General features: G+C 35.3%; 1 protein-coding gene across 1 annotated transcript in view; it reads left to right on the forward strand.

Annotated features, from left to right (window-relative positions):
- Positions 1-15,502: 15,502 nt before the first annotated feature.
- The window catches only part of LOC135205644 (tyrosine-protein phosphatase 10D-like), a 247,217-nt gene continuing 242,702 nt past the window's right edge, over positions 15,503-20,017 (forward strand). Inside the window, 1 exon segment of the mRNA XM_064236462.1 lies at positions 15,503-15,921. Within this exon segment, the coding sequence (XP_064092532.1) occupies positions 15,850-15,921 (72 nt within the window). The 5' untranslated portion in view covers positions 15,503-15,849.

Genomic DNA, 20,017 nt, shown 5'->3' on the forward strand with positions numbered 1-20,017 from the left:
AGGGCAGAGGAAAGTGCGAATTGATTGTCATAGGGGGTCAATTATAGAACTGGAGTCAAACTATGTAATCCAGAGTTCTCAAATATTCGAGAACACGCCAAAAGGTGTTAAACAGAAATTGGTTATACAAATTTTAAAATACTTTTCAAAGTTAACAATTCTTCGCTTCCTATCTTTGAATCACTTTTCAATAAACTACTAGTACCTAGATTGAATAACCAAACTACCTCAACAACGCTTTACCGACGTGAGTGTGCCCCGGCCTGGAATTCTTTATGTCACCCTGCTTTTGTACTTCGTCCAAATGGTAATGATTCTTGAATTTTTTTTCTCATATACCTTTGTTTTATATTTTCATTGTAATTTTAAGTATGAGTCTGTTTGAAATTTATATTTTAAAGTATTATTCCAGCTTTGGTAATGAGACAGATGTCTTGGACCCTCAGCAATTAAATGAATAAATGTCGTTACTATGGACGTCCTGTCAGCCTCGGTTGATAGCAGCTACCTACTCCCTCAGCAGTATATATATATATATATATATATATATATATATATATATATATATATATATATATATATATATAAAGCTTGTGACATAATAGATAAGGGGTGCAAAGTGGAGGGCTCGAGGAACAGTATAGAGGTTAGTTAGTTAAAATCGATAAAATTTAGACGGGGATAGACTCGCATTCCAAAATACGTAGCAAGGAGAGTGACTGGTTTGGTGCCAACGTGGGGCCCGAGACGAGAATGTGTTATGTCTCTAAAGGGTACTTATCATTTACTTGGATGGATGGAGTGATATGAAGAGTCTGAGAAAGTAGTTGCAAAGTTGCCAGGTAAAACAATGGGTGGTGACTGAACCGGACAACTGAAATTTAATGTTACCATAATGACTTCAGATAAGGAAGAGAATCTGCAGAGACCAGTAGGCGAGTTTGAAACTGTTTGTAAGAAGAATAAGTTATTGGTGAACGTAATCAAGTGGAAGCCAGGAAGATGGTGTACTGAATGATCAATTAGACAAGAGAAGAATTAAGACGGTTGATTTCTATAGGTATTCAGGGTGAAAAGTAATGGATGGTGGTAAGATGAGAGAAGTGATGAGTCTCATAATGGGTGAAATAAGGAGCAAAGCAGGAGTTGTGCTCAGAGAGGGGCATGATTGTTCGGAATGCAGTTTCCGAAAACAATGCTCTTAAGTTTACCTTTGAAAAGGAAAAAGGCACCTACAGAGTTTGCTTAGATTATGTGCAAGTGCAGAGTAGATGGATGAGCAATTTGACTGATCTAATGGTGAGAAGAGAGGTTGGTGGTGAACCTGATCATAGCAATGAATTAAAACTGAAGAAAAATGAGGAAAATTTCTGCCAAATTATGGAAAATGAGTTGGACAGAGAAGTGAGAAGAGCAATATAAGGAGAAAATGTATGAACCACAGATTCGGTTTAAAGACACATGTGGCAGGAGAAGACATTAAATACAAAATTCCATGACGATGTCATCGATACAGTAGGCATTTTGTTTGTAAAAAGTCAGGGAGAGGGAATAATAACAGTTAGTAGTGGGATGAAGAAATGAAAGGCTTAACAATGAAAATAAGAATGATGAAGTTACAACTGTATGAGCTAAGATAGGACCAGGATGATTGTTATGTAGTCACTCAACTCCAAATGGAATGATATCCTGAGACAATACCAGTGTTAAATGTGGATAAGCTGTTTTGATGGAGATGGACTGATTTTGATTGAAAGTACAGAATGTGAATTCGCCAAGAATATATACAGAGCAAAGTCGAAATCAACTTTGTCTCTCTTGATAACATATTGGATAAGTAAACTGTCTACCCCTGATTAAACACATTATGCATATATATAAATATTATATATATATATATATATATATATATATATATATATATATATATATATACTGGCGTCATTCATTTCTTTCTTAAACATACTCTGTCGTCAGGTCTCAGGCCTGTACCGAGGGGGGTGTCGGGGGCATCGTTCTCTGGAAGTCCATATTTCCAGTGACTATCCTTTTCATTGAACTGTATTTACAAAGTAATAAATAACAATCTTTTTTTTGTAAAGTCTTTTTTTTTATAGATTTTGTTATTAAACATTAGCATCATTCTTTAACAGTAGGAAATTCAAGAGTCATAATAGATATATGATATATACCTACCTATATATGCAATGACATTTATAGAAGAAAACGTCGAGTTTTGGGGAAACAGACACCCCCATAAAAAAAACTGTGGGTATGGGCTGGTCTGCATTCTGAAATTGACTGCTACCACGGTGGCGGAGGTAGTAAGTGGTAGTTTTAGGAAGTGCTAATAGATTGGGATTCCATTGCACCATTTCCCAAGGCAGAGGAACGCCCACTGAAGTGACGTGAATCCCTTGTGGGAGGAATTGACCCTTAAATGTCGGATGAACCTCTTGAGTCCAACGATAGCATTATGGACAGCTCTGTTTCCTAAGAACTGCAGCTTTAAAGGCAGCAAGTGGTGCTACCCATGGCGCTACCCAGTACTAGTACCTTAGGGAGTGTTGATAGCTTAAGATCGCTTAAGATTCAAATGGGCCATATCCCAAAGTCAAGGAGTGTCTAGTGGTTTGTTGTGAATCCACTGTGGGAAAAAAATGTCCCTCAATGGCAGATGGGCCTCTATCTTGAGGCCAATGACTGTCAGTCAGTTCCTCCTTTGTTGAGGTCTGCTACGGCGGTGGAAGCAATTAGTATAATCTGTTCCTTGCTGTCCTAAGTAGTGCCAGTGACTTGGGGCAAGGTTACAATGTGTCCCAAAGCAGAAGAGTGCTTTTAGACTCTGGTAGGAGGAAATATCCCTTGAATGACAAGTGAATCTCTAGAGGGCGAATGCTATAAACGTCTTCACTCGTGTATAATGCAGGGAGAATAACGGCATTCTCACAGCCTGAATAAAGGCCAAAGCGATTAGTTTGACTTTCTGCCTATCATTTTCTTGATTCTTGTGGTATTCGCTTAGACAATGAAGTCACGTACATCTACTGTGGTTTTTTAAAGCATACATACATACATACATATATATATATATATATATATATATATATATATATATATATATATACATACTATCACTTTACCGTGATTCATATACATACATCGAGCTACAAAATGGCCTTTAATATCTAATTCGCTCTATATGGGAATTGATATATTTTCATATATGTTAATCTAAGGGGAATTGTTTTATTAGTCGATAAGAAATTTGCCGGCTCACGGGCGCAAACCATCGAACCAACAAATTCAGGACGCACAGTGAAGCCTTAGACCACACCGCCACCGCAAGAGGATATAAGTTTATATATATATATATATATAAATATATATTATAATATATATAACATATTATATTATATATATTTATATATTAATATATATCTATATATTATAATATATATTACATAGATATATATAATACATATATATGACATTTATATATAGTATATAATATATAGATATATATATATATATAATATATAATATCTTCTCAGCTTAATCCCTAATCGTGATCGCTGTTCGTATTGAGCCTTTTGCAGGTGTTTCCAACACTTGTTGCGTGTGTTCACAGAGTAAGCACGCTGTGATTTTAGTATATCTTAATCAAGCCTCACATTTATAAACTAAAAAATGAGTGCTCTGCATACAACGTATATTCATACTGTGTGTATTTTTATTAGCTGTCGATAATGATTATCACAAAGCGTAAAATTACATGAAAACCGGAATATGAACAAAGGTCATAAACAAATGGAAAGTTAAATAAAGCTTAGCTTATTGTTCTCCGATGTTAGAGTTGTAGCAATCATTTTGAACTTTAAGCCCTCGATAATGAAAGTCACATTAGAAGTGATTGTGGGATAAAATTCCCTTATTTTATTTTGGCAGCCTGTATTTTATCACATTTTGCATTTTCTGCCTGGTGCATTTTTGAGAAAACCTTTATTTGAAAGATAAGCTGTTTTGTGGTGGTTCGTATTTTTTCTGATACCTGATATTTATCTGACAGTTTGTATCTGTCTACTATTTTAATCTTGTGTGTAACCGGGTGTTTTTACGACAAATTGCGTTTATCTGATATCACACATTGTCTGACAGCTTGTCCTGATAACCAATGTTTACATTTGTATTTTCTGACGGCTTTTGTTAGTCAAGACAGTGTATATTTTCTGATAACTTCTATCTTTAAGGCCTTTGTGTTTTCATGGAAAATATTCTTAAGATGACAGAATATAAGAAATATAAGTTATTATATGATTCATTCAGGAAGCACAGGTGGCATCTATAAAGGAGTAGGCCCCGTAGGGAGGTAGTGCCGTCAGTGGACCTCATGCGGTGCACTGTAGGCATTACTCAAGGTTCTTCGCAGCGTGCCTTCGGCCCCTAACTGCAACCACTTTCGTTCCTTTTAGTGTACCTCCTTTTATATTTTCTTTCTTCATCTTACTTTCCACCCTCTCCTAACACTTGATTCCTAGTGCAACTGCTTTGAGGTTTTCCTCCGTATACCTTTCAAACCTTTCACTGTCAATTTCCATTTCAGCGATTTAAACGACAATTGAAAAAACTGTGCTGACTGACGAGAGAGCAGTGACAGTAGATTTAAATCAGAACCGTGCAAGATGAGTATTTTAACATGATATTCACCGGAAAGTGAACCATGAAGAAATGGGGATCAAATTTATACAGGACTGAAGAATGTTATAGATGAAATGCCACAAAGGGATATGAAAACTTTTGCTGGTGATATGAATGCGAATGTTGGTAGGACTACTGAAGGTATTGGGGATGTATGGGTAAGGAGAGCCTGGGAGAGACTGCAAAGGAAATTGATGCAATATTTTGGTCACTGAAGACTTTTTTTTCTAACTAAATTACATCCATAGATTCACTTGAACATCCTCAGATGGCAGCCATAGAAACCAGTAGATCACACAGCCAATAACCGAGAGAGGAACAGAACACTGATTAATGGAAAAAGAAACCCACAAGATGACCGAGTATGACTTTTTTACTAGTAAGTATTTACATAGTATAAACACTCGAGTACTTTCAGGCCAAAGTACTCGAGTGCTAATACCGTGTAAATACATACAAGTAAACAAATTATGCTCGGTAATCTTGTGGGTTTCTTTTTCCATCTTCAGTAGAAAGCTGAAAGAAGTTTTTGTTTGGTTCAACACTGAGTAATGTAGCTACAGAAGACGGAACGTCGTAACGATCACCGAATGGTCATTGCTACGCTAAGCTTCGATTGCAAACACCCCCGAAAGTTAACAAAGTGTCAAGGTTTAATACACTCAACCTGCTCGAAGATGACCATGAAAAGACCTATGCAGTTTAAGGTGGAGATACATTTGCAGTTTTAGAAATAATTTCAGAGAAGGAACAGACTATCAATGAGGACTGATTTAACATTAAAATGTAACAATCATCTGGAAATAGGTACTGGGATATGGGGTAACAGGATGAAAATCGTGATTATTGGATGTGACCTGGAATTAAAAAAAAAAATTGACAAAAAGCAAAACTTACATGCAGAGAAATTTCAAGAGGAGTTGAAGAACGCACATTAGACCATGTTAATTACTCTAGTTTAAACTGTGAAGTTCATTAAAGATCAAGAAGAGATAACAGGACATCTGGACAAACAGGCCGATGATGTAGACGGAGGCAAGTATTTAGGGACTGAGTTTGTTGTTAGGTTAGCCAATAGAATTATTGATGATATATCCATGGGTGAAAAGAAGAGGCGGAAAATACTCTTAAAAAGGAGGGATGGGTCAATAATAATATCAGAAGAAAAAAACCCTAGACGGGAAAAATACGAGGTATGAAAGGGATAATTTAATTGATATACCAGAAGCTCAAGAAGTGACCTGAATGTTCACAAATTTGAAGTTGAACGAATAATAAAGTAAATTAGGATATAGAGGAAAACAGGTTATGATAGAATAATGTCAGAAGTGAGTTGAGCTGAAACTGAAATTGATGAGGAGGCGTGTAATTTCCGCGACAGACCAATAATACAGAAGGTCTTCTATCATCATGTAATTCCTGTTAATGTAAAGCTAATTAAAATCATATACGACGGAAGTAGACGCAAAGTTAACGTCAGTGGAGTCTGATCAAGTAAATTTGTAGTAAATAGTGGTATCTTACAACGGGTTGTTATTCCATCTTTGCTGTTTGCCCTTCTCATAGATTTTATAAAGAAAAACTGGTCAGAAATGGAAGAGAAGGTTTTGGAGTTGAGTAACAATATAAACTTGCACGTCTGAGAAGAGTAGTTTCCGCTGTTGTAATCAGCAAAGCCCTGCAAGATATACAAAGATTGGTCAGTTGTAGAAAGATGGGATTCAAAATAAATGCATAAAAATAGAGGTAATGAGGATAAAGTAAGCACATGGATGAAATAAAACTACATGGAGAAAGGATCGATGATGTTCAATTTTTGAAGCATCGAGGAACACTAATATCCAGTACAGGTTTGGCTGAGTTGGAATTTAGAGAAAGACTGGAATGAACATATCAGAGAAAGCACAATCAAGTAGTCTGAAACTTTAATTGAAGGTAAGATTAGTTAAGATCTGTATTGCTATATAGCAAAATATTCACGGTACAACAAACAATGTCCAAGAGATTTTAATGATTTGAGAATAAAGTTTAAAAAGAATAACAGGAGTCAGATGACAGGATAGAGATAGAAATGATACAATGGGAGAAATTACAGAAGTTCCACAACCCCTGGAATAGTACGTGATAATGTCAGTTGGGTTCCTGTGGCCACCTCAACAGCTGGAAGACCTAGACCAACTTAAATGAGAACTGTGAGAAAAGAGGCTGCAAACGAGTGGAGATTTGTGGAAGATAAAGCACACGACAGACATAAGAGGTCCTTTACGTTGCGCGTCGTTGGAGGCGATTATTATGATAGTAATGATGATGATGATTATAATTTTGTGACCTTGTGTATTTTTCTGCCAGCGCCTGTCTTTAAGACTGCTTTTAATTCCAGACTGTATTTTTGAGTGAAGTTTTTTTTTTTCTAAATGTGTTTTCATGGTAATTTGCATTTTTCTGTCAGCTTACGAAGGCTTGTATTTTTTATAGTCTTTGTATCTTTGGAAAGTGTTGATTTTATGGCAGCTGTTCGGTTATTGAATTTATTTTATGTTTAAAGATACTGATAAATTTCCTAACAGTCTGCACTTTTCTAACGGGTTATGTCTGCTTAAGTTTGAATTCTACATGACTGACCTGAATATGAGATATTGCATTTTTAAGGTAGATTTTATTATTCTGAAATCTTTAATGTTTCTATGTTTTTTTAATTTTTAAAAAATTTTCTATGATTTTTCTGAAGAAATGCACCATGGATTTGATTTACATTTCAAAGTAACGATAGCTGGAGTCAGTATGGCTTACATAGCAACAACTGAAGTTATAGAAACACACACGTATGTGCATAGAAGAGAGAAAGGGATCACCTACGGAATTACATTAATATATATTACCTTGTATGTAATATACCTGTATATTGATAATAATAAAAATATAGGCAAACGTGAAAAATACATCGTAGCTAATGTTCATAGCAAAACCATTGAAATTTGTCACAGGAATTTGGTTAATTGTTCAAAAACGAATATTTTCAAATTAATAATTATCATGAATGCGTAATAAATTTATGCAATTCATAACAATAACAAAGGGTCAACATCGCGCGTTACGAATAGCAGCACGATTATCAGTAACGAGAAATAGTCGAAAACCGAAGAAATGTAATCACAGATTCTGACTGACTGAAATCCGCGCACAAACAAGTTCACACGGATAGTCTCATAAATAAACAAGGCACCATTATCGCTGTCAACAAGGATCATTCACACGTTACTTTCCGGGATCAATTCGGCCTTACGGCGAGTACTTGTTGATTAATGCAGGCCTCGCTTTAATGGAGGGCTGTGAAAGCTATATTTACATCATGCTGTTTGTGACTGATAATTGCTGATGAGCTTCGCAGCGACACTTTATTTTTTATCTTCAGTTATTTGTCGATTTATCTCTGTATTGAAGGCGACTCTCTTCTCTTGGGTCTATTTTCCTCTCTTCGCGAATAATGAGATTTATTGTATATTCTGTCTACGGTGGAAACCCTCTCATTTTAAACGATTTTCTTTAAGGGCACAAGAAAAACGTATTGAAAGAAGGCTATTTTTACACGCTCGATTTCTTGCATGCTTGCGCGTTTGTGCGTACATACATTCGTTAATGTGCTATAATTCTCTGAACATTTTAAGAGTCTGCATCATGCTGGCAAGGAAGATACTAAAATGAAACGAGTGTATTGCTCTCTTGATATTTGCTTCTTATGAAGAGGGAGGCCTATTCGGTACCGGACATCATCATGTCTTCCATATCTCTTTGAAGCTGGATCTCGGGCTTAGTAGTGCAAGCGTATCCAGAAAAAGAGCAAAGAATTCGGGAAGTTAGAGGGCATTGTGGCTATCACATTTACAGGCACACACACGCATATATTATATATATATATATATATATATATAGATATTATATATATATTTATATATATATATATAATATATATATATATATATATATATATATATATATATATATATATACTTTATCATTATATCAATTCTCTAAAAGGGAGACACAAAAGACCTGAAAAATTACCGCCCAATAAGCTTACTCTCAGCAATATGTAAAATATTTGCAAAGATCATATTAGGCTAATAGAAAGACAGCTAGATTTTAATCAACCAAAGAGAACAGGCAGGTTTTAGAAGCGGGTATTCAACAACTGACCATATCCAGCTAAAGGAAAAATCAACAGAGTATGACAAACCACTACGTATGGCATTCGTAGACTATGAGAAAACTTTTGATTCTGTCAAAACTTCAGCAGTAATGAAAGCCCTTCAAAAGCAGGGAATAGATGAATCTTATGTTAGAACACTTGAAGATATCTACACGGGTAGCACAGCAATTCTAAAACTACATCAAGACAGAAAGAAATTTCCAATTGAGAAAGGAGTTAGACAGGGAAACCCCATTTCTCCTAAATTATTCACAGCGTGCCCAGAAGAAGTTTTTAAGAATTTAAAATGGGAGAATGTAGGAATTAATATTAATGGGGAATATCTTAAGGGTAGGCTCCACTTTGGGGGGTGCCGATCGTAAAAAATATTTGCCAAAAATACACTAATCAAGACAGGCTAATGAAATTTTCAGGCATTATTAGCACTATAATAATGCATATTCCCTGTGAGTTTTATCATCCTACAGGGAAAATTAATGATTTTATGAAAAAAAATGTGAAAAAACGGAAATTTCCGGCCCCTCGTACTGAAGGTTATTTGGTGATTGGTGAGAAACTACAGTCTTGAATAGAAATTCGGTCTGACAGAATGTTGGTATATCCACCTGGAACATGCACAAAAAAAATTATCAAAATAGAACAGTAAATAAGCACGTAATAACAAAAAAAAGAGCAACAACTTTGTAAGTTCAGCGAAAGCCCCGCCGAAATAGCAGACTATAGCTAGGAAGAAATATTCAGGAAAAATTCAAATCTCGATTTAGGGACAAAACCTTTTGAGAGTTGTAGTTATTATGTCACTTGATAGCCTAAAAACATCTAAAAATTATTATTATTTTAGGACAATCAAAGAAAACCCACCTCCAAAAAAAAAAAAAAAAAAAAAAAAAAAAAAAAAAAAAAAAAAAAAAAAAAAAAAAAAAAAAAAAAAAAAAAAAAAAAAAAAAAGGGTGGGGGTGGTTTTTTCTTTGATTGCCTCCTAATAATATAAATTTTTAGATGTTTTAGGCTATCAAGTGACATATTAACTACAAACTCTCAAAAGGTTTTGTCCCTAAATCGAGATTTGAATTTTTCCTGAATATTTCTTCCTAGCTATAGTCTGCTATTTCGGCGGGGCTTTCGCTGAACTTACAAAGTTGTTGCTCTTTTTTTTGTTATTACGTGCTTATTTACTGTTCTATTTTGATAATTTTTTTTGTGCATGTTCCAGGTGGATATACCAACATTCTGTCAGACCGAATTTCTATTCAAGACTGTAGTTTCTCACCAATCACCAAATAACCTTCAGTACGAGGGGCCGGAAATTTCCGTTTTTTCACATTTTTTTTCATAAAATCATTAATTTTCCCTGTAGGATGATAAAACTCACAGGGAATATGCATTATTATAGTGCTAATAATGCCTGAAAATTTCATTAGCCTGTCTTGATTAGTGTATTTTTGGCAAATATTTTTTATGATCGGCAACCCCCAAAGTGGAGCCTACCCTTAACAACTTGAGATTTGCAGATGACATAGTTCTACACAGTGAATTAGGGGAAGAATTACAAAAGATGATAGAAGATCTGAATAGAGAAAGCAGAAATGTAGGACTGAAAATTAATATGAGTAAAACTAAGATAACGTTCAATGGAAATGCAGAAAGACAACAAATAAGGGTTACTGATGAACCTCTAGAGATTGTTAATGAAAATACGTATTTACTATGAGATTCAGGGCCTCTGTAACACGGTTTTTTCGCAATAACTTTTTATCTATGCATTTCATAAATATAACGCTTATTCAGAATACATATTATATCAACACATAAATTTTGAGTGTATTCTACACTACGTAGGTTGAATAAATTTGGTACTTATAATGTAAAAGTGACCTTTTTTGAAGACGGGCCAACTTACTCAGAGAAAAGGTTTCGAACGCACTCGTTACGTAACTTATGACATCATTTCTTCCCTCTTTCTCGATAGATGATTGGCTATACGTAACGAAGGCTAAACCTCTGGCAACAATGACATACAAATTTAAATACAAGCAAAGCAGTACACCTTTATGAACTCTGGAACCTCCCCACTGATAATTGTCATAATGAACAAACCAACAAAATATGTTAATAAATACAAAAACACTTGGATTATTAGTCTAACTCCCAAAATAAGTTTCCAAAGAAATTACAGTCTACTTTATAGGTCACAATCAGATTGACAAGATGTAGGGAATAGTTGGTAATCACCAAAAACATAGTAGACAAGCTTTATTTGATAACTGCTATATCCAATGTCAAGCAATTTTTATTTATTGGCTATCTACCTATTTACTGAAAAAAAAAAAAAAAATAGCCGGTACCGTATATTGGCTTTAAACCTTCACCAATAATTATCGTCAAAATGGTGACTTCATGAGGCTCCACCCACTTTCGCCTCGTTATAATTCAGGATAACACTGAAGGCTACGCATTGTTGGGTTAGAAAATTTAACTTCTGGCTATAAAAACTAATTTCTCAAGTAGTTGTAAGAAGTGCTAAATGATCCTCAAGGATCCCAGCAGTTGGTCTAAACGTTTAATTCATGTATATTACTGCTATACTGCTGCGGCACTACTGCTACAGTAGTATTACTACGCTAGCACTGATACCCCACCCACATCTATGTATCGTTCCGCCATTCATAAAGTCTTTGGGTTTCAGAGCCGATGGAATTTCTGTCTGGTGGATGGGCGGGGTAACATTTAGTCAAAAGGTGTTTGTTTACCTTGTTTACGTAATGAATGTTTTCGACTCTTGGTTCGGAATCATTGGCCATGGCGTCGGCTAGATCATTTTTACTCTATAAAAATTAAAACTATTGGGTTTAGGTTATTGATAATGCTGACAAAATTTGTGTGTGTTTGTAAAATATACATATGTCAACTTTCAGCTACATCCGATGCTTTGACAAGGAGCAAAGTCCAAAAAACCGTGTTACAGAGACCCTGAATCTCATAGTAGGACACTGTAAGTGTTTCCCCAGGACACGAGACCGAAATTAAAAGAAGGATAAACATGGGATGGAGAGCTCTTGGTAAACAAAATGAGATTATGAAAAGTAAAATGGTCCTTTCTCTAAAAAGAAAAGTATTTAATCTGTTGGTCCTACCAGTATTAACTTGTGCATCAGAAACTTGGAGCCTTACTAAAGCCTTACAACATAAGCTTATTACAACACAAATAGCTATGGAAAGAATAATGATGGGAATAACACTATGAGACAGAAAAAGAGCAACATGGATACGAGAGCAAACTAAAGTAGAGGATATTCTAACAAGTAAGCAAAAGAAATGGGCGTGGGCAATCTCTTGAGTTACCCATACAAGGAGAGAGCAAAAGCGTTTATTATTGACTTTGAATTCCTGGCGTTTAGATCTCCCCTCTCTCTCTCGCGCACGCTACTTTTAAATTCATATTAACGTAACGTAATTGGTCACTCGTAACTTTTAGATTTCGGATTTCTTAGAGTTATTTAGTATTATTTAGTGCTTTTTGTGGAATCAGAACAAACATTGTACAAGTGTGTAACGGCGCCTTTTTGAAACATTGTGAATTGTGAAACAAGCTTCAGTAGAAAGACAATTGGTACCAAGGTAATGTGTGTTAATGAAAGTTTATTAGTTGCAACTAATAGTTACCATGGTTTAGAGAACTAATAGTTACAATGGTTTGAGTGAAACGATTTCAAATTTTACACATTGCAAATTTTTGTATTTTGTGTTTGTTTCATTTTTTCTTATTGAGGTGATTTCTTCGTGCATTTATCCATTTTCTTATCGAAGTGTGTGTTTTTATTTTATATTCTGTGTGATTAGTGCTTTTTGCAATTTGGGTATTTTCCACATTTTTCTGTTTTCATTTGCATTCACAAATTGATTAACTTAGTTGTTTTCATTAATTAATCATTGCACATTTAATTGAATTTAGCACTTGTGAATTAATTTGCATTTACTTAGAATTCTTTTAAAGTTTCATTGTTGTTTAGCACTTGTGAATTAATTTCCAAATCTTAATTATTACCTAACACTTTTGAATTTTGATTGAATTAATTTCCTTGAATTTTGTGATAAATTAATTTTGATTTAATTTTGCTTAATTGATTCAAGAATTAATTAAACTTTGCTTTGTTTTCAAGTAACAGTAATTTTCCCTGATATTGTGAATTTCACTCATAAATTTTCAGTTTAATAATACATTTTTGTATTTAAAATTTTTATAAGTGTTTTCTTTTTCACCAGTATAATTACATATGATTATATTTAGCTTAGGTAGAAACATAGAGTGGTAATTGAGCTGTTTTCCTTCAATTTACTTGAAGTGAGTTAGAACCAGGGAAGTACTTAGACTTCTGAAATTAGGGAAATACTTAGACTTTTAAAGTTGTTGATGGAATGATGCCCTTTAATTAATTAAATTACACATAAGATTACCTCACACCTGTTTTGATGAACTTAGTCTGATTTTCTGCAATACTGGTAAGTTATTTAAGGGATCATTGTTGCCTTTAGAGTATTCAGTCGTTTAGTACCTGTGATGAAGGTTCAGGTGTTTGGCTGTTGTGAGGTAACAATTAATGAATGGTAAGTGTAGTAACCAGATACTTGGCACTTCGTCACAATATATATATATATATATATATATATATATATATATATATATATATATATATATATATATATATATAAATATATATTTGAATGAGAAGTGATCATCATGGGACAAGAGACAAAGAGGTTGGACAACTAGGTAGGTAGGTAGAGGCCAGAGGGATCGGAAAGAAGCGAATAAATGAATAAAGATAAAAAGCAAAATAGCCAATAGTGTGGACTTTAAATAACAAACATAATTTAGGCCGTACTCCTTTATGGGGACACATTTAAGGAGAGGTTAATAAATAAATAAAAAATCCCAGGGAATTAACCCTTAAAAGAAGCGACAGGCCTTGAAGGATTGAAGGTTAAAAGAATAAGGGAAAACGGAGATTAGGTGAAAATTCCATAATCGAAGGTTTTATGATATAAAAAAAATTCCAAATACACGAAGTGTGAGAATGTAGATCGGTGGAGTGGAAATGAGAGATAAGATAACTGTATTTCTAAATCTCACGGTTGCTTGTGCCCAGTCCAGAGGTCCACACCAGGAGTATTTCTCTTATCCCTATTATCACCTTAAACTTACAGGTGGCTATTGGGTAAATGCCCTTGCTGGCATAAGGCCAACTTAATCTAAACCATCTAGCTATGCATAATTTGGTGCAAAAGCGTCTTAGAAAGTATTTGGTTTATATGGGAAGAGCGCTAGTAATTCATCAGTTTTGTCGTTGTATCATAGATGAGGCCTCTCTCTCTCTCTCTCTCTCTCTCTCTCTCTCTCTCGCTCCTCTCTCTCTCTCTTATATATACTATATATATATATATATCTATATATAATATATATATATATATAATAATAATATCTCGAGCTACAAATGTCCTTTAATATCTAATTCACTCTACCTCTGAATTAATATATTTTCATATATGCTTAACCGAAGGGGAATTTTATTAGGCGATAATAGAATTGTCGGCGTCCGGGCGCGAATCCAGGACACCATACAAATCCAGGACGTCAGTGAAGCTATTTACCCACTCCACCTCTCGCGGTGGTGGAGTGGGTAAATAGCTTCACTGACGTCCTGGATTTGTATGGCGTCCTGGGTTTAGCGCCCGGGCGCCGACAATTCTATTATCGCCTAATAAAATTCCCCTCCGGTTAAGCATATATGAAAATATATTAATTCCGAGGTAGAGTGAATTAGATATCAAAGGACATTTGTAGCTCGATGTATGTATGTGAATCACGATAATGTGATATGACATATACATATATATATATATATATATATATATATATATATATATATATATATATATATACGTGTGTGTATGTGTGCGCGTGTGTGTGTGTGTGTGTCTGCGCCCGCTGGTGTGAGCGTGTGGTCATTGGGTACTTTTAACTTGAATACGTCTAATACAACAACTCACCGGATTGTCTTGTCTTCCAATTTACAGAAGTTTGTAAAAAGATCAAGTGTTGATCACATCACTGAAATTTTTCTCAATGTATTATTAAATGGAATCATGCAGTTATTTACATCTTCAAATATTTATCGCAGTATCATATCTTGTACACACACACATGTATTTTCCTTTAGTTAATCAAATAAGTGTCAATGGGATATATGCATAAGCGTTCGCATAAAACTTTTTTTTATGCATTTCTAGTCTGTATTCACTCTAGACTTACCAACAATCACCACTTATGCCCGGGAATGGGTAGATTTCAAAAATCAAGATTTGAAAAGGCAGGTGATTGGAATGGGATATCTAAGGTGTGTGGGGGGGGGGGGGGGGGGGGGGGGGGGGGGAGAGATCTTTTCTAGTTTGTGAAGGAGGGAGAGGAGCTTTCCTTGTTTGTTGGGGTTGGGAGAGACAGGGAAGATGTAGGGAGGAAGGAGGGAAGGGGATGGGAGGAGAATTCACCTTTTGGCAAAGTCGCGCGAGTCGGAGGCTTGCAGCAGCTGCTCTTCTCTTCTCAGTCAGTTCACCTGTGGTAGTCGTTGTGCGAGGACGTCTGCGCGCGGTGTTTTCGTCCGAACGTTACCTGGCGGTATGACTAGAGAATTGAGATAGCAACGTGCTTGTTACATTGTGGATGGTTTGAAAATCTTACTCACGCCATGAATGGTTGAAAATGTCTCGCGTGCCGTTGCCAATGGCAGAAATTTGTGAAAAATAATGACCAACATCGTGTTTGTTCGGGGGAGAGAAAAGGGTGTCCAGTGTTATAGATAATGGTTCTCTCTGCTTAAAATTGTCTTGTGTCGTTTCACCGTGTTCATTTCGTCTTCATTGTTGTTTACCGACGAAATATTGACGCCATGGATTATAGGAATAGGAAAAGGAGGGCCATAATAGCCTGTCTCTTTGCCGTTGCAGCGTTAGTTCAAAAGGTAAGTCAAGCCATCAGGTGAAAACCTGTTTCTGAAGTTTGATGTAAAAAGTCTCACCTTGGAAGGTTTTCTCGAGACTCGGACTCTCCGCTGTCGAAAGTTTGCAGCTCTTCGTTTCATTTTTATTTTCATTTCGGGAAGGAAATTTTCGTCGGTTGTGTTAACGAATAGACCTACGCACATTTGGGAAATTAAAATTGCTTAGTCTGAATCACTGAAAGGTAGTTTGTATGACATCTTTTTTCCTGTAGACCTAAAGTAGTATAGGCCTAGTTAGGAAACTTTTGTAATATAGGTATGAATAGGCTAATAGACTAAATGGTTTGTGTATCATTCACTTGTGTAGTCTAGGCCTATAGGATTTTTATTATGTAACAGAAAACACGTCGTTTTCCATAAAACTATATACAAAAAATTATTTTCGCTAGTTTGTTGTTAGATGAAAAGAGCAGGTGTTCGTTAATCATACACGGCTACAGATAAGTTATGGTAAGTTGGTAATTCACCTTACTAACCTCAAAGTTGTAATTGAGAGGACAAGGCCATGCACAGGTTTGTTTTGTCGTATGTAACTTAACCATCAGTTGACAATTCACCTTGACTATCCATTAATTACCTCAAATAACTTTCATTACTATTAAACGCGCTTGTCATGCAAATGACGTACACGAGAAAACGACCGTCAAATATGTATTACTGGTTTGTGTTCATAATAGAAGTATCATCCTAATTGTATTTGATAACTTTGTCCCATTTTTATATAGATGATGCATTCGCCACCGTATTCATTGTTGTGGAAACAAAGACTTCCCGATATTTTCTTTTTTTTCTCTCTCTCTCTCAGCAATGCGTTGACAATTCTAAACCACAAATACCTTGGTCACGGTTCAAGATGTAGCAAACAGGTGGCGATGGCTAAAATATCACATGGTGAACAGGCGGTATAATACTGGGTTCAGACTTTCCAAAGTAATATTTTTTTTACGATGGCACAGACTATATTTGTTTATAGTTATATATTACTGTTATATTAGGCTGAAGGTGTTTGTTTGTATATACTATATTCCATTATCATGATCGTAGGACCTCTTTTATCATAAGACTAGGAGCTTACTTAAACGACTTGGCCGATCAGTGTTTCTGAAAAGCCATTATTTTCTTCTGATCAATCTTGGGCCAACTTATTAAATTATTTATTAATGTTATGTGTGATAAATGACTGTACCGCAATGTGCTATTAGGAGTCAGTCTGATTAATTGTACATGGGTCTTGTCCATTGTGTCAAGTTAGGCCTATTGAAAATGTCTGACATTTGAAAGGTGAGTTCCATGAGATAAAAAGGCCTAACACGATTCCCATATCTTCCAGCCGTTTCTACACATAAGCCTTCAGTATTACGAAATCATATATTGTGATTAAACCGCAGGACGCCTCCTTGCTAATAGAAATATTTTAGGAACATAGTGTAAAGTTATTTCATGGTGAGACTATAAGTAATCTCGGCATGTATTTAAATATATTACGACGAAAATTAACTTTCGTGGCGTGGTGTGGAAGCTTGGTATTTAAGACAACGAAAAGAATGAGTCACTCAAAAGGGAATTTACGGATAACCGTCGGCCGAGGGAGAGGTTACAAAGAAAAGAAAAAAAAAAAAAAAAAAAAGCGGGGGCGGGTGCATGTTATCCTTATATTTTACCTCGTTTTACAGAAACCAAACTAGAATACCGTAGGTAATTGAAAATGATTGGGAGAAATAATGATTCGGCAATCCTCTGAGAAATAACGTTTTCTTTTTCAACAAATATTCAGTATAATGTAATAAGCTTATTAATGCGATAACATACGGCTGTCACCTACAGGATAAGAAAGAACCAGCACTCTCTCAGATGAGGAGTTCGCAGTACTATACATACTTCCCATCGCGAGCTGATAGTTATGCTGAAATGGAGAACACTGGCAAAGCATAGGTTTTATTAAAAAATAAATGTCTGTAATAAAAATAATAGCCATTATGATAAAAAGTAATTAATAATGGTAGCTGTAACGTTGGTTATAGTGGTATTAATAATAAATCATATGCTTGAAATATCAATTAATTTGCATTATCTTTAGGGTCAGCACGTGAAAGTGGTATAACATAAATTTATTTGTACGATATGATACTCAATGTGATGGCTTTAGTCACAGCAGGGGTTCGTTTTTACCTTTTGATGATGACTCCAGGCTCCCAATGAATTGCCCAATATGGTTCCTTACCCCCTTTGTCTAAGTCCAATTAAGTCCGATTTGTTGACAGTATTAACTTAATATACTTAGTTTAATTCATACTTTGGGTATGAAACGCTATAGAACTAGAACACACAAGAAAATCAAAAGCCTTTATAGTATTTTATAGTTATTTATTACAAAATGTACCCATGCATCCATTGACATATGAAAGTCAAATAAATACAAATATCCAGAGATGAAGTCCCATACCCCTAGCATGTTGTTCTCATACCCCAGGGGTTTTGGATACCCCCTGTTAAGAACCCCTGGTCTGTAAGGTTTCTGTACTATCGTGGGATTAATCACATCCAATATTTCGAGTTATTGAGTATTATTATTATTACTGAATAGGTTCGTTAAATGTTACTATTAAGTTGTAAACATCATCTTGGAATTGATATATCCAGAATTCTTGTATCTTTAGCGTAGTGTGGCATTTTAATTAATATATCATATCAGATATTACATCGTGATGCATCAAAAATGCATGTTGATTAGGGATACATTCTCATACTTATTGAAACATCGTCAACATGTCGTCGTTATATCTAGTTTCTTTAGCTTCTAAAACTTTTCAATGAACCATTTCATCCACATTTTCTTGCATTGTGAAGAACTGTCAAGGCATCATTGCACGAAGGGATTTTCTGTTATATTGTGAAAAATCAAAAATGAAACTTGCATCGTCTGTATGGTTCATCAAATGGATTAGGTCATCGCCACTGGTTATCTTCTGCATTGTTCCCTTAAGCGTGTCGCTTTTTTCGTTCATTTGGTAATAGTTGTGGGTTTGCCAAGACTTCGCCGAGTACTTACGATCGCTATCTCCGTTTGCACGTCTTTGGCCTCGTTGGCATAGATCTTGGGCATAGGGTGTTTTGTGGTGCTTTTTGTTTCTGTTTGTAACTTGCGTAGTGGCTAGAGTGAGTGTTTTGGGCACGTCGTAAGTTTTGCTTCTCTTAGTGTTGATATAATTATGGGGTGCTGAATTACAAGGGTACGTGTGTGTGTGTGTTTTTTTTTATTTTTTTTTATTTTTTTATTTTACTGTTTCTCACAGTAACCAATTCAGGTTTGATTAGTCTTCTTATTTTCTGAATGGTTTTTTAATTGACTAATTTATTATACTTTTAGAACTACATCTTTTGTAAATGACCTTCAAAGCTTGTCAGTTGTTGATTTAAAGCGATTAAATATCATTATGTATATAACAATGATTGACTAAAATTGTTGCCATTAAGTAGTCCGCTTATTGTTGTGATATTTTAGTTCCTTTAATGATGATTAAGTTTAATGTATAGATTTAAAAAAAAATTATAGTCATGACGTGCAGGTGGTGAATGGTGGGGGTTCGCTTACCCTCTCATATTGGTTTTCTTTTTTCTTTTCTTCAAATCTTCAGCCAGAAACCCTTACGGAGTGAATGAGGCAACAAACTACTATTAACCCAAGAGAGCCCCAAAGGGAAAATAGCCTGCAGAGAGACAAGTTACAAGAGTAGTTGATCAATAAATACGTAAGATGGAATCGTGTCTTCCCAAGTGACTGAGAAAACAAGATGTCCAGTATTGGTTGGGTTGAAAATCCTCTGTGACGTGATTTGGTCAAACGTGTTTGCCTGGTTAGAAACGTGTGCCCTATTTATTTGCGAAGGTAATATGAGGGCTGGTAAAACGAAGGTCCAAAGAAAAAGCTAGATAGGGGAAAGCGACGGGGTATATTTTGTTGTCTGAACGAGTAATTCGGTGTAAACCTTTTCATTAATGTTCTGTCTTTTCAACTCCAAATAATCTCCATTTTAAGTAAAGCCATGCCACCTCTCAG

This window comes from Macrobrachium nipponense, chromosome 24 (genome assembly GCF_015104395.2).
Source record: "Macrobrachium nipponense isolate FS-2020 chromosome 24, ASM1510439v2, whole genome shotgun sequence".
Lineage (NCBI taxonomy): Eukaryota > Metazoa > Arthropoda > Malacostraca > Decapoda > Palaemonidae > Macrobrachium > Macrobrachium nipponense.